Source organism: Cupressus sempervirens, chromosome 8 (genome assembly GCF_028749045.1).
Source record: "Cupressus sempervirens isolate cs-2001-9-10 chromosome 8, ASM2874904v1, whole genome shotgun sequence".
NCBI classification, from domain to species: Eukaryota; Viridiplantae; Streptophyta; class Pinopsida; order Cupressales; family Cupressaceae; genus Cupressus; species Cupressus sempervirens.
The window spans coordinates 761,926,175-761,942,801 of record NC_143125.1 but is presented as its reverse complement, the minus strand read 5'-3'; the positions used below and the strand labels follow the sequence as shown (position 1 = coordinate 761,942,801).

At 34.7% G+C, this 16,627-nt stretch overlaps 2 protein-coding genes across 2 annotated transcripts; one reads left to right on the top strand and one right to left on the bottom strand.

The window, feature by feature from the left end:
• Positions 1–1,474: 1,474 nt before the first annotated feature.
• LOC149544655 (uncharacterized) lies at positions 1,475–2,084 on the bottom strand. The gene is made up of 2 exons (XM_089796424.1): positions 1,781–2,084; positions 1,475–1,667 (listed from the first exon to the last, which is right to left on the bottom strand). The coding sequence occupies exons 1-2, from the start codon at positions 2,073–2,075 to the stop codon at positions 1,651–1,653; spliced, it is 312 nt and encodes a 103-aa protein (XP_089652550.1). The 5' UTR covers positions 2,076–2,084; the 3' UTR covers positions 1,475–1,650.
• A 1,168-nt stretch (positions 2,085–3,252) lies between these two features.
• LOC149544654 (uncharacterized) lies at positions 3,253–3,847 on the top strand. Its single transcript, XM_089795996.1, has 2 exons — positions 3,253–3,554; positions 3,727–3,847. The coding sequence occupies exons 1-2, from the start codon at positions 3,256–3,258 to the stop codon at positions 3,845–3,847; spliced, it is 420 nt and encodes a 139-aa protein (XP_089652122.1). The 5' UTR covers positions 3,253–3,255.
• The last annotated feature ends 12,780 nt before the right edge of the window (positions 3,848–16,627 follow it).

Here is a 16,627-nt window from a genome sequence, read left to right as displayed (position 1 = left end):
ACATATAGATGATAATCTAGCAGATATGTTTACCAAGGTAGTAACAAGGGAGAAGCTAAACTTGTCTTCAACTTTGGTTGGTCTTCTAGACTGAACATAATAAATGAATAATATAATCTAGGGTGGTTTGATATTCCAGTGGGAGCTAGAGGTTTAACAATGCTATGATTAGTCTCCAAGTGGGAGGTTATTGTTGTAGAGTCTGATCAGTGTCCAAGTGGGAGATTGTTATTATGTGGAGCCTAATTAGACTCAGAGGTTTATTCAACATGGCTAATCCTAACAAATATAGTAGGCCAGAAAAAAGAGATCTTCATATGAGACAAGAGGGTATTTAGATTTTCTATATTAAGTTTCATCTTTAAAATTCTTTATTAAATTTCAATTTAACAAATAGATTAAATCAACAAAATCAATTGTATTTATATTAATTCAGTCAACCTAAATATCACTCAAATAAAGATTAATATTCTTTTGATTGTTTATTTTATGAAGTTTTGAAGGAATTCCTATAATGTATATGACTTGTTTGTATAAATTATCACTAAATTTATGCTCCATAGCAACTAAGCAATTACTTAAAAGGGGTGGGTTACAAAAAAAAGAATTTTTTAATTTTTAAGCTGAATTAATAGTTTCAATCTATTGGTTACATAAGTAATGAAGATTCCCATGGATTTTTAATTTTTAAGATTAGAATGGGAATGATAAAATTTGAATCTATAAGTGGTTACACTTTAAATTTTCCTATTCAATAATTATGCACAAAATTAAGAAAAATATTATATAGTTTTTAAATTTACTTTTATGAATATTTGTACTTTATATATCTAATAAGTTTATTCTATAATTTTTAATAAATTTATATTGGTGCAAAAAAATGAAGTAATCATAGGCAAGAGCCTACAACACAACGGTAAATTGTGAGCCTCTTATCGAAGAGGTCTTGGGTTCAAATCTACCCGTGCTTAATAAAATAATAATACATAATAATACATAACAATTAATCTTGGCTTCAGCCTCTTACCAATCAAAAAATAAAATTAAAAAAATGAAGTAATCATAATTAGAATAGTAAGAAAATTAACATTTTAATTAAATTAAATATGTAGTACTATCTATTGTTGTTATATTTTGAACAGTTTTGTAATATATGACTATTCTATATGTCTTTTACACTTGCTATTAAGAAGTTATATGTAATTTTTACTATTTTTAAAAGTCATGTTTAATCTCATTATTCTAATATTATATCATGGTATTTTGATATTATATCATTTTGTTGTTGTTCAATTAATAATGTTACCACTGTGAACTGTTGTTACTTTACACTCCAAATTTCTTAATCCAATAAAACATATGATAAACTTTAATTAGCTAGGCTGTTCAATATGGTCTTGAAGACATTTCATAGATGTTAACAGAATCTTAGTGCATATTGCAGGATCTTATCATATTATGTACAATGTAGCTGTGAAGGCCAAAACAATCTGAAGCTTTTTTATTTATCAATAATATAGAGGATAAACATTACGCGTAGTAATATAGTGGAGAAACATTACACTAAGTAATACCCCATGTAGTAGGTATTAACAAGGGGTTTATGATCATCCCTTCTGTCTCCATTTATTCTGGACAAAACATCATCGTTCAAGGCAGAGTGTAAGCTGCATAGAAAAACAAGAGCATCTTGTTATTATGGGAATGGTTTAAACATCAAGATTTGATTTCTAAATTAAAAGTATTAATTTGTTACAAATCGAAATTGAAAAAACATTACCTCCACACTTGTATTCAAAGGGCCTGTTCTGAAAGTTGCAGCGCTTTGAAATGGTGATGGCTACTTCAAGCTTTATTCCAGCTTGCTGTGCAACTTCAGAGAGCATGACAACACATAGACACTCCTTTTTGCTGCTGAGCTTCTTGATAAAATCGCAGCATCCTGCTGAAACAGGGGCATTCTGGTCTTGTGCTGCCTGAGCACATGGCGCCATTGCTAAGGCTGCCTTCTCCACCGGAGTGTTTCCACATTCTCCATCTCCATACGCAGCCACTATCAGTCCCACTAATAACATAAAAAAGAGACTTTGGAAGAGCCATTACGATGACGCTGAATATAAACAACAATTCTGTGATGAAAACCAATTTAGACTTCAACTTGAAGCTTGCTAAGTTGAAGTGTGCGTTTTGGTGTTTCCATTCTAAGAGTAGATAGCAAGTGGGGATTCATTAAATAGAACAAGTAACGATGAAGAACCCATTTTAAAGGATGAAACGTTTTGCTGTAAGTATACAACATGAGGAACGTGCAAACAATCTAATCTTTGTCCTCCATTAAGACAAATGGATAAGAATGCCACCATGATGCTGACTTGCCACCACCGCCTGCAGTCACTTCAGATATCATGGTTATATGATGACGCTAGCTAATAAAATAGCCTTGTGCACTCACTAACTAGGACCCAAAAAAATACATGACAAACTTGGAAAAAATGAGAACTGTATATGAGACCTTCGCCCTCGACCCCCCCCAAGAAAAAGAAAAGAAACGAAACATGCAACAAACTTACCTACCGTAGCCTAACTGTTATCTAACCAGCTAGAAGGACCCCTTTCCTGGAATTTGGAAGTAACTTTCCTTGTCACCTACTTCATTTTTTGACACACGGTTGGGAAGAAAAAAGCCTGAACTCTCCATATCGTCATTGTGATGATTGCATGATCTCAAGCATTTATATTTACAGAGTTGAGCCGACACAGAACATGAAATTTATAAAAGAATATAAGTGACACGCTCAACACAAACAAGTGACACACTAACTAAAAAAACAAAATGTAAGTGACATATTTTTGGATGAGAAACAGTGAAAATCACAATCAATCTGCCACCCTGCAACTCAGCATTTGTCCGAGATAATTAACTTTTATACAAGACCAATAAAGCAAAGAACACTTGTAATGTACACTACAATAAAATAACATTAATAAATTAAACCCTTTCACTATCTCTCTCATTCCCATCTTTCACTAACTTGGGTGCTCTGCAAGTTTAGTGGTAACTAATCAAATTAAACAATGCCCATTTTCTCGTCCACCACTTTCCCCCACTCTCACAAGAGTAGTTCTATAAAACCCACACGAACATTCAAGCCATCCCACACAAATTAAGGCATTCTTAGTCATCCAAGAGAAAAACACTAGAAAGGCAAATTAGAAAAAGGAAGTATCGGTGCAATGGAGTCTGTGTTGAAATCCATGATTATCATGTTATTTGCAGTGGGTATAATGGCACACATGGCAATGGGTGCAGGCGAGTGTGGGAACACTCCAGTGGAAGCTGCAGCAATGAAAATGGCACCCTGTGTGGAGGCAAGCCAAGATCCAGAGGCCTCTGTTTCGTCCAAATGTTGTGCTGCAGCTCGTGAAGTGGCGAGCAATCCATCATGTCTATGTGCTCTCATCAAGCTCGGTGAATCTCAAAAGGCGTTCAATCCAGAGGCCGCACTCACCATTCCAAAGCGCTGCAACTTTCAGCTCAAACACTCTGGATACAAGTGTGGAAGTAAGAATATTAAAGTTCATTCATTCATATACATAACTATATAGAAACAATCTATAAATATCTTACTTACTGCTCTTCGCATCACCATTATAAGCTTACTCTTCGTAATTGTTAAATACAACTTCTCTATTAATGACTGAATTTCTCTTCTTTGTGTTTTGCAGGCTACACACTGTCATAGCGAATGGAGGAAGCTGCTGCAGTTATAAGAAATACATGGTATTAGTGCTTTGTGGGAATATGGCTTGTACTCATACTGCTGAACAAGATAATAGCATAATATAGTATCTACGTTTTAAGCTTATATAAATAAAGAGTCCAACTTTTGGTTTGCTCGATTATCTATGTAAATATCACAGGCTTAAATGAAACCTGTTTTCTTTCATCTGAATCGTTCAGAATCTTCATTTAGTAAGCACTCTCTGCCGTTTGGAAAAGGAATTTTATTATCTATTATTTAACATGCAATATTTTGCAAGTGGCGTTTCAAATACATAATTTAAGAATACTTCCATCCAACTTTTTAAATTTAATTGTTTTTGTCTAATTGTATTCAATGTTCTCAGTAAATATGTTATTTTAAACAATCATTACATTATATCAATTTATAATTACAGAGGGACAATTATAGAGGGACAATTTTAGGAAGTATAAAACTAAAAGATTTATTTATTTTGAAAAACATTTTTATAACTATTACATATAGATTATATACCAAATGATATGGAAGATATTTTGTTAAAAAATGGAAGACAAATCAATTTTATTTAATATTTAGAACAAGAAAATATATATTATGTTATTAACCAAAATTCATGTTTTATTATTAAAATTATATTTAAAAATAATTTATATAAACATAATTTAATAAAAATAAAACAAATGAACATATAAAATTAGTCATAAGTGTATTTTATAAATATTATACAAAGAAAATTAAAAGTTGTATAAATAATTTTATTATAATATTTACCATTAAATATAATTTTAAGAATTCCTTTAAAATTGATAATGTACTTATGTTTTAATTTTTTAATAGTTAATATTTTAATATTATATATTTTTAATAGTATATTTAATAAATACTATATTTTTAAAATTATATATATATACACACACATATATACTTACAGACATATAGAGATACACACACACACACACACACACATAGTCAATATTAACATTAACTTAACCAAAAAAATACACATCATCAACTTCACACTAATTAACTAAGAGAGATGGCTGGGTTCTAGATGGATTAGCTCTAAATTTTTGTATATTTGAGGTTTAGTAAGAAATTTTATTTAGGATTCTGAGTTTTATGATTTGGTATTTAAAAGCAATATGTATGTTGAGACATGTAAATTGGATCATATTATTAACATTTGTCTAAAATTCATTTTGAATAAAAAGTTGTTAGATGAATTTTTTTGTTTTAATGATAATTTTTCTCTTTGTAGACATTATGTATTTGAAATTTTTTTTTTCTCTAGATGCTAATAAAACTGAATATAATTATTTTATAAATCACTAAAATGTATTTGATCTCATGCATAGTCGATCAATTAAAAAATATAGTATATTGTCTCCTTCATTGATGATTTTTCAAGATAAAATTGGTTATATTATGTGAGGAAAACTAGAAAGTTTTTATCATGTGTAAAAAAGTAAATCCTTGGTTCGAAATATTGTAGAATTGAGGTTTTAATTCTAATAATGGAGGGAAATACCTAGACAATTTCACAAATTATATAGCATCTAGTACTTGTTAGATACAAATGTAATTCATATGTTCATGCTGAAAGGATGAATTAGAAAATTATAGAAAGAGTGCAAACATGTAAAGTAGTTCACATCTTGACAGACACTTTTAGATAGAAGCTAAGAGTAATACTTGACTTTTTGAATAGATCTCTTTATAAGGCTCTTTGCAAGAACCATGTCCAAAAAAAATGCCAAAGAAAATCATTCATAATTCATAATTAAATTTAACAATAACAATCAGTTTTTCATCTAATTTAATACAACATAAGGTCTATGGTGTTGAGCCACATTGCATATCCATTGCATGCCCATCTTATACATGATCCATTGTGCATCATGATCATTGAAATTGCATTATCCAATTACATTAATTACATCACAATGTTCATCTTGAAGATGAATATACAAACCAATAGATAGGCTTCACAAATATTTCTATGTGTTCTTTAGGGTGACCCGGTCTCCAAATCCATCAGATATCATCCATCTGCTATATGAGATGTGAGTGTTGCCCCTGCCAACCACGGAGTGTTTACTCCCCCGAGATTCATCCTAACATGAAGAACACCCTGACCTTCGCACGAGAAGCCTAGCTTCCTAGAACAAGATAGATCCAGTGGATCCGGTGCAGCCATGAAACATACTACATACAACCATGTGCCTAGTAGCCTAATCACATAATGTGACATGGAAAAGAAAAGAACACTACACATCTACTCATATACAGTGAAACGAAAAATTGTAACATATCTACCCACATGTAACATTTCTTTTAGTTTTTGCATATCTACTCATATGCGAGATAGAAGTAAGAATAGACACACACATATGTATTACCTTAACAACATAATTAAATGCAACAAAATAAAGGGCTTGGCCAAGCCCTAGATTTGTCATATTTCTTTAAAGATAGACAACATGTAATGAATTCTACTTATTAGAATCAGACAGGTTGAGAGAAGCAAAAACATAATGCATCCATCCCCACCCTCCCAATTGCCACATTAGACCCTTCCATAGAGAATCTAAACATCAACACTTAAGACTACGACAAGTATTAACATTTTATCTTTCAATGTACTTGTTCATAATCAGCATAACTAATTTCATACACTTGGGAAATCGACACGAGCATCAATGCTAAACGCTTAAATTGTATTCAAGTCAGCAATCATGAAAGAAGACCGAGTTCTAATTATGGTTTATACACATCTTATAGCTGAACTTTCTTCCACATGATTGAATGAAAATAAACATCTTAAGTAAAATGTCAAAAAGATACTTGTTTTACGTAACAATTCTAGTTAAAGATCAGATTAGGGAAAAGTATCAAATGTCTATAAAACCATGCAAGTTCTTAAGTTTTGCCTCTTCCATTTACTAGTTAAAAGACCCAAAGAGATTCAGAATTAAGAATTTTACAATATATGACAAGCTACTGTTGAAGTTCAGAACAGATTATAAGTATCGAATTAGCCTCTTCTTATAAGCAGGTTTGTTCATTAAGTACAAGGGTTTCACGATTATCATCCTTCTAGTTTGATTAAGAAAACCTACCCAAATCTAGATCAACACCTATGTACTGACAGCTTATTCTATTTTTCCATCCATTAACTCTGTTGATCAAGGTGACTCTAAACACTACTGTAATTGATGATGTTAATAGAATGTTCATGCTTTTAAGTTTCCAACTTAGTCCCAAAATACACTGAACTTGAAGTTCCATAGGTTTCAGTTCAGATTCTACATTTAAATCCATTACGGTTCATCCTCCTTGTTTCCTCAAATTCACAGATCAAAAATAAACTATCAGACACAATTGGAAAGTATGTTAGCTTTAAGCAATTTCTGGCAGTCTATTTCTAAGTTAAGATGAGGTATGGTACCCAACTTGTTTACCATCCCCATTCAATACAAATTCCTATAAAGTAACAATAATTTATTATGAAACACGCAATGCACACGGGATTCATTTTCCAGCAAGTTCGGTTCAGCCAAATCCAATAAAGCAACAGGAAGTTCACATTTATCAATTATAAGCTCACTAAAAAGCCATGATTGAAAGAAATCATGTTCCATCTAATTTCATTGTATTTGTTGGGCAGTACAGGTCGTTATGTGTTAGAGGACGGAAAAGGAGGAATGTGCGAGTGTCACAAGTCTCAGCCCATACGCACAGCAAGAAGTTTTGGCAACAACAAATAGTTTCGTCTTTTCATTTCCAACGAAGACCCAGTCGTCACGCATGTCAAGTCCATACCAATTACAAACACCTAGCGTACTAGTTGAGGGAATTGTGAAGAGAAACATCAAGGGTTTCCTAAGATAAACAAAGGTATTTGTCTGTCAAAAGTTAAAACCATCATTGTAGTGCCAGCCGCAAGGAGAAGAAGAGGGATTGCTATCCAGATTGAGCTCAAGATTCAAGTGCAACCAAGGCATAAGGTAAGAACATGGTAATTGAAGACGACACAACAAGGCCCTGCTAATTGTAAAGAGACAAAGGAATACCATTGCATTTCCAACTGAAATCATGTTCTAACACTGATCAGTATCCCATTAATCGATGCATCGAGGAAAAAAAGAAGAAGAAGTCCAGAAAAACTGGATTCACGTTGTTGCTTCAAAGAACTGCCTCTCTTCCCATCTCTCCAGCTGCTGTTGTCTATCTTTTTACAAACTGAATTAGTTTATATGCATTCAAGAACCCGTAACTGACCCAGTTCAAAGTTTATTTATTGATTACTAAAATTGACACTTTCCGAGGTGTTTTTTTAATAATGCTATATAAGGAAAAATGGAAAAAGTGTTTGTAAAGTAACTCCATAATATGTGTAAGATTCTCAAGATGTAAAAAGAAAAGAAAGGCATAATTGCATGTCTCCGGTTATAGAAAAACTATCAATTAATGATGTGATAAATATGCTAATAATTGAATATTATAACATAAAGAAAGTTTTCATCAATAACCTTTTCATTGCGTTTTGAGACATTCAAGGATTAGATTAAAAACATAATAGAATACAACATCAGTTAAGCATCTAATTCTTAAGTGGTGTGTGGGTTGCTCGGGTATCCAATTCATCCCCTTCCAGAATGCTAACCTTCCCTACCTCAACCACACTATCGTCTCAGCATTCCTACATCCACTCAGACACTCACAACAATAGACGAGTTAGTAACCAAGGTAATATGATTAGGTACAAAACTTAAATATAATCATAAGTGACATAACATGACATAGCATAATGTAATCATAGCAGAAATAAATATGAGATCTCATAACATGCATCTATACATAATTAATCATTGATACATCTTCATAAATTTGCAATTAAGTTACAAAACTAGGAAATTAGCTTAAATATTTCTTAATTTGTCCAAGCAAAAGGGTTGACCGGTAAAAATTTGTCTCGATCACCACATAAGAAACCAACTAATCATGTTGACATGCAAGATGTGACATCCCTCTCCTCTAGGAAAAGACATCGTCCCGATGTCAAATCACAACAAAATAAACACACACACACACACACACACACACACACACACACACACACACACACACACACACATCCACAATTTATGTCTAACTAAAATAAAATATGCTATACAAAAGGATGGGAAAATCATTTTTGTAAATCCTCCACATCCTTCCAAGTGGCACTATCTATGCCAAATTGGTGTCATTGGAACTTGTGTTGGAGGGTGTACCTATCTCATACCCTAATGGTATGCTTCTCAATGAGTCTATGGGTATAACTGCCATCACCCCTAGATCTTGTACATGTAACACATGCCAGGAAAGCACATGAGATATATCAGGATGATATGGCTTAAGCAGTGAAACATGAAAAACATTATGGATGTGGGCTAATGCGGGTGGAAAATCAAGCTGATAAGCAAGAGGGTTGATAACCTCTAACATCTCGAAGGGGCCAACAAATCTTGGTACAAGCTTGGAGCTCTTGCCAAACGAGATTGAACTCTTCATGTGGTCTCACCCTAAAAAATGCCTTATGCCCACTTTGAAACTATTAGAAAGTGTGTTTTTTGTTAGCATAACTCTTCTGACGGTCTGCTACCTCCTTCAGTCGATTGTGGATTACAAGCATTTTCTCTTCCATCTCTTTCAACATCCTAGGACCAACAATAATCATGTCCTCAACCCAATCCTAGCTAATAGGAGTACGCCACTTGCATCTGCAAAGGGCCTCAAAAGAAGCCATACACAAAGAAGAATGATAAGAGTTTTTATATGAAAACTCTACTAATGGAAGATACTTCTCCCATTTGTTTTGTTGATCCATGCATTACATGCACAACAAATCCTCAAGCACATGATTCACCCTTTCAGTCTGCTCATCAGTCTCGGGGTGGTATGTTGTGATAAAGTTCACGCATGTACCCAAATCAAAGTTTAAGTTTGTCAAAACCTTGAAGTCATTCCAATAACCCTATCAAAAATGATGGTTTATGGAATACCATTCAATCAAAATATCTCCAAGACAAATTTCCTTGCCAAAATAGGAGATTCATCTTTCAAACTACTAGGAATGAAATGGGGAACTTTCATTAATTTTTCAACTATGACAAGGATAACATCATGCTTGTGTCAAGTCATTGGTAAACCTTGCACAAAATCCATGCTAATAACCTGCCATTTATACTATGGAATCTCATGTGGGTATAGAAGTCTTGTCGGATGGACATGCTCAGCCTTAACACGCTGACATTCTAAACACTAGGCAACATACTCTGTCACATTCTGTTTGAGTCCTGACCAAAAGTATAGTGATCTCAAATCATCCATCATCTTGTTTACCCCTGGGTGTCCTGAAAATGGAGTGCAATGCATCTCCTCAATACCTACCTTCTGTAACCCTTCACGGTTGGGAACATATATCTTATTTTGGTACTTAACCAAACCATCATCATTAAAAGAATAATCATCAAATTGGGGATCAAAGGCATCAATGTCCAAAATTGGATTCAACCATTCAAAATGAGTATCTCTAAGAAGGTACTAAAGAATGTACTCTCTCATATGAGTTCGAGAAGTAGTGAAAGCGATGATATGTCTTCTACGATTAAGTGCATCAACTACCATATTCTCCTTGGCTTTGATATACTCAATGCCAAAATCGTATTCACTCAGGAATTAAAGCCACCACCTCTTCTTAGCATTCAGATTAGGTTGAGTGAAAATATATCTCAACCCCATATGATCAGTTTCAAGCTCAAAAGGCTTCCCTAACAAGTAATGTTGCCACATCTACAAAGCATGTACTATCACAACCAGTTCTAAATCATGTTGAACATAATTAACCTCAAGTTGTTTGGGCTTCCTAGACTCATAGGAAACAATCTTGTCATCCTTCATTAATACACCTCCAATCTCATCTCCTAAAGCATCTATTGTGACAAAAAAGTGCCCATTAGGATTTGGTATAACCAAAATAGTAGCAGTAGTAAACCTTTTCTTAAGCAATTGAAAAGCTTTCTCACATGCTTTTGTCAACTTGAATCTTTTACCCTTTTGCTAGAGAGTTGTAATTGGTGCTTCTATGCTATAAAATCCCTCCACGAATTTCTTCTAATACCCAAAAAGACCCATAAAACTCCTAACTTCACTCACATTCTACAGAGTTGACCATTCAATGATGGCTTTAATCATTGCAGGGTCCACTGCTATGCCATCTGCTGATAAAATATGTCCCATGTAGTGGATCTCTTTCTGATAAAATGAACACTTGGAGAGTTTCTCATACAATTTTCCCTCTCCCAGATGCTGCAAAACTATGCACAGGTGCTCTTCATGCTCTTCTAAATCTTGGAGTATATCAAGATATCATCAATAAATATCTCCACAAATTTTTCATGACAATTTTAAATTTATTGTTGATCAGGTTCATGAAAGTAACAAACACATTTGTCAATCCAAAAGGTAAGACTACAAGCTCATAATGCCCATACGTAGTACTGAATGTTATTTTGGGTATGTCTTTGTCCCAAATCTGAAGTTGGTAAAATCTAGATCTCAAATAAATTTTAGAGAATATGGTCACTCCCTTCATCTGATTAAACAGTTTATAAATTCTTGGGATAGGATATTGATTCTTTATGGTCACCTTATTTAGCATACGATAATCAATGCACAACCTTAAAGTATCATCCTTCTTCTTGGTGAAGATTACAGGAGCTCCCCAAGGTGATACCTTGGGTCAGATGAAACCTTTGTCTAGGAGTTCTTGTAGCCATGTGTTCAACTCATACATCTCTGTGGAGGTCATATGGTAGGGAACCTTTCATTGCAGTTCTGCTCCTGGCACAAGGTCTATGGAAAAATTGAATTCCCTCTTAGCGAGTAGTTTGGGTAGATCACCTGGAAACAAGTCCATGAATTCCTACAAAAGGGAGTAATCATCTAGACGAGGTGGTTTCTCTTCCATGTCCTTGACATGCACCATATCTATCTAACACCCCTTTGTCCTTGCTTCCTTTAATTGCAAAGTGGATATTTGTCTTAGTTCAAGTGGTCATTTAATCTAATTTAGTATCACTGAGTGACCTATGTCATCGAGGCATTCAATTACCTTATCTTGATAGTTAACTAAGGCTTTATATTCACTTAACCAATTGATGCCTAGGATGACATCATATGACCCCAAAGGCACTACATAAAGGTTGACCTTTGTTTGGAAGCTAGGGAGTTCCAACTTATTGCAAACTAAGCATTGCTCTACCCTACGCTTAGCCCTATTACCATACTCTACAATCCAAGGTTCAATCATAAAACCAACCCTAACAAGTATCTTAGCTACTATCTTAGGATCTAAAAAGCATTCAGTAGCACAAGTATCTCTAAGAATAGAAACTGGGTATCCAAAAAATGTACCATTCATTTGTATAGGAGTGGCCTGATAATTTTCCTATCTATGATCAATTGTGGTTTGAATGTGGTATTGTGATGGAAGGTCCCTCTTGTCATATCGTTGTGGACATTTAGTGGAAAAAAGCTTACCACCGCATACAAAACATCTTGTCCTAGGACCTCTCCTTTCATCATTCTTATTCTAATCACCCATGTTGTTTCCACTTCTTCCATTCCCGTTTTTGTTATTTATGTTTTTTTGGTTCTTGTTGTTGTTCTAGTTTTTCTTATTCCTGTCAAAATTTTACTACCCCTTTTCCTTGATGTTTCTAATTTTTTGTTTCTTTCCATTTCCCTTTTTCCTATCATCTTGATAAACCCTATTTTCCTGATACAATATTTTATCATGGAACTTCCTTTTATGGTTATGGTTGGAATATTTAGATGAAGAAGCATTGATGTAACCACAAGGTTTGCTCTTGCTACCTAGTCCTTTCCTAGGGCTTATAGGTCATTCCTTTCACCTTGATGGTGATTAACCACTCACCAACCTTGGATCAATCCAAGATCCACTCCATTCACCTTGTGACACCAATTGAAACAAAGTACAACTTCATAGGTGACTAAAATTTTCATTCACCACATGGCTTGCCAGGTGCTTCCTAGGTAACTGGCCACAATATGCTCTCCAGCCTTTCTTGAGGTTCTTGGTGGTCTTCCCATGCTTCATCAAGCTTTTTTTAATCATGTTCAAACCAAAATAAAACACATTAGAAAGATTTTCCAACTTTAAAAACAAGTTGGCAAAGTGCTGCTATAATGTTACCAAAACAAGGCTAGAACATAGACCCTGTGTTTTTCCAACTTCCTTCATCCTTGAAGACCTTTCTACTACCTTAACATGTTCATATTGACATTATCAAGCCAAGAAAAAACTTTCAATAGAAGATCTTACAAGTTCATACAAAGACCTTTACAAATGCTGCTGTCATACAACCAAGAAAAGAGGGTTTCAACGCTTAAAGTTGTGTGCTGCTCACAAAACCTACATAAAAATCCTAAAAAAAATTAGGGATATGAATACCCTTTTCAAAAACAGAGATTATTTCACCACGTTTAGGCCTCCACCATATGCCAAACACCCAAAACACAAAAATGTTGAAAACTAAAGCTAGAAGTAGTTTTTGAACCCGGTTTTGCAAAATCTTGCATAACTTTCTTTCTAGAGCACACCATCACCTCCAATTGCACCAAGAGTACTGTAGGAACATTCCCTACCACTTTCCATACTTGGTTTCACATTTTCAATCACCCAACACGTGATATGTTGCTGGTTACAGCGATATTTCCACTAGCCAAGACACTTTTCTTGACTAGGGCATCAACAAACAATTGTTTTCCTTCATATTTAAGAGCCCTTCTTTTTGTAACATAATGTAAATTGTATCTTCCTCCAAATCCCATAGCATCATGAGGTTTCAATGGTGGAAAATGGAGAAAGAGTCCATTTAATTCAAACTGCTGCTATAAACTAGAAAACTGGCAAAAACTTCAAAAAACTTATGTACAGTATTAACAAAGCTTGTACTATCAACTTGAGCATGTGAAATAGATTAAAAATAATGTATATAACTGTTCCAAACAAGAAAAACCAGACTTCCAACCATATTCAACACCAAAATGCTCATTTACCAAGTGGCTGCCATGAAAAAAATGCACACAAAATCCGTACATATATGGCCACTAAACTTGCCAACCCCTAAAACTGATCAAGAATGGACTTATATAGGTGTTTCCAACCTATTTTGGTCATGCTCAAATCCCTAACTAAATCTTTGCACTCATTTTCAACTTTGCAAGAAAAGTTGCAAAAAGTTGCAAAATTGCAATTTTGAGCAATTTTTGCCATAACTTAAAATTCTTAACAAATGAGTTCACCAAAATTGGTAAGGGTTCATATTAGGTTGATTTAGACATTCCAAGATGGTTTTTTACCCTTGGTCAACTTTTCTACCACTTTGGTCAACGTAATCCCCGTTGAGCAACTTTTTGGCATAATAGCAACTTAGGAGCAAAAACCCACTTAGCTACTAATGAAACCTTACCTAAGGACATATTAGGTCTTATTAAACCACTAGTGATGTGGCTAGCATCACTACAAGCCAAAATGACAAGAAAGAAGCACTAGGTACAAACTAGCCTACCTAGGTGCTCCTGCACCATGCTCCCCCCCCCCAGGGAAAGTCAAGCATTTTTAGTTTGAAGAAGGTCCAATGGAATGTTCAGATTCTTGAAGTCAGCTTCAGCCACCCAAGTAGCCTCTGAGTTAGGTTTACCCTTCCACTTGATGAGGTGTTCAAAATACACCTTGTGCCTAGTAGCCTTTTTTGGTCTTGTTTCTAAAACCTTTTCCGCTTCCAACTTTGTGACCTATGGTGTAGCAGCAACTTCCACATCTCCATGAACATCTATAGGAGTCTGAGATATATCACCCTTAAAAGCTATAAAATCTTGAACATTAAAAATTCGAGAGATGGCCAAATCAGAAGGAAGTTCTACCTTGTAAGCATTTTCACCATAGTTAGCCAAAACTTTGCACAGTCCTATTCTCTTCATTTGCAACTTGGTGGGAACACCTTTTTGGAGTCTTGCTTTGTTCAAATGTACGATGACATAATCACCAACAACAAATTGTATATCTTTCCTCTTTTCATCCAATTTAGCCTTGAGTTTTTGACTGTTCTCTTGGATAGTTTGCCTAACTTGATCTTGAATTTCCTTCATAGTTTGAACAAAGTCTTCAGCTTGTCCACTGCTCTTATCCAAGTCTCCAAGATTCCTCAACTCACACACACCTCTAGGATGCATGCCACAAACCACTTCAAAATGGATTTTGCCAGTTGTTCTATTTTTGCTATCATTGTATGCATATTCAGCTTGTGAAATCACCATATCCCAAGACTGACCATACTCCTTTGTAAGGCACCTTAATAGGTTGCCTAAGATTTGGTTAACCACTTCAGTTTGACCATCAGTTTGAGGATGGTAAGCTGAACCGAAAGACATGTTAGTACCAAGCCTCTTCCATAGAGTTTGCCAAAAATGACTCATAAATTTCACATCTCTATCAGAAACAATACTCATAGGGAGTCCATGAATCCTGACCACCTCCTTAAAGAAAAAATGAGCAATATGACTAGCATCATTAGTAGTCCTACAAGGAATGAAATGTGCCATTTTGCTGAATCTATCCACTACAACAAAAATACTATCAAATCCTTGCTTGGTTTTGGGTAAACCAAAAATGAAATCCATACTTACACAATCCCATGGACGGTTAGGAATTGGTAAAGGCTGGTAAAGACCTACATTACTCATACCTCCTTTTTCTTTCATGCATATGATGCATTGCTCCACATACCTGGTAACATCTTTGACAAGTTTAGGCCAAAAGTAGAATCTTTGTACTAGTTCCAAAGTCTAGCTCATGCCAAAATGGCCACTTAAGCTGCCATTGTGTTTCTCTTGAATGAGATTCTCCCTTATAGATCCCTTGGGAACACACAACTGATTACCCTTGAAGAGTAACCCATTTTGCAAAGTATATTCTGAAAACTTGCTATGAAAATGGTTCTCAAAATCTGCACATACCTTGTATGCTTCACGAAAATCTTCATCATCTTTGTATAGGTGTTTGAATGCCTCTATGCCCATGCTATGGAGCTGTACTTCTTGGACTGTCATGATCCTTCTACTAAGTGCATTTGCTACTTTGTTAAGCTGCCCTTTCTTGTGCTTAATGGTGAAAGTGAAAGCCTGCAAGTATTCCATCCATTTCAAGTTCCTATTGCTTAATTTCTCTTGGGTATTTATGTAACTAAGGGCTTGGTTTTCAGTAAACACTAAAAACTCCTTAGGTAACAAGTAATGCCTCCACTTCCTAAGACATTGCACTAAGGCATACAACTCCAAGTCATAAGATGAATACTTCTTTTTGGCTTCATTAAGTTTTTCACTATAAAAAGCTATGGGTCTGCCCTCTTGACTCAAAACACCACCTATGGCTAAACCACTTGCATCACATTCTAAGGTGAAAAACTTCTTAAAGCTAGGTAATTGCAATATAGGCTGGGTAGCTACATGTTTCTTCAACAACTCAAAGGATTTTTCAGCCTCTAGGGTCCACTTAAATTTTGTTTTGACCCCTCCTTTGATAGTATCCAACAAAGGTGCACAAATACCACTAAAGTTCCTAATGAACTTCCTATAGAATTGTGACAAACCATGAAAACTTCTTTCCTCGGTGGCTGTAGTAGGTGTTGGCCAACTCAAGATAGCAGCAACTTTCTCTTTATCCATCTTCAAAGAACCTTTGGATACAGCAAAACCCAAATACACTAGCTCTTGTTTGAAAAATTCACATTTCT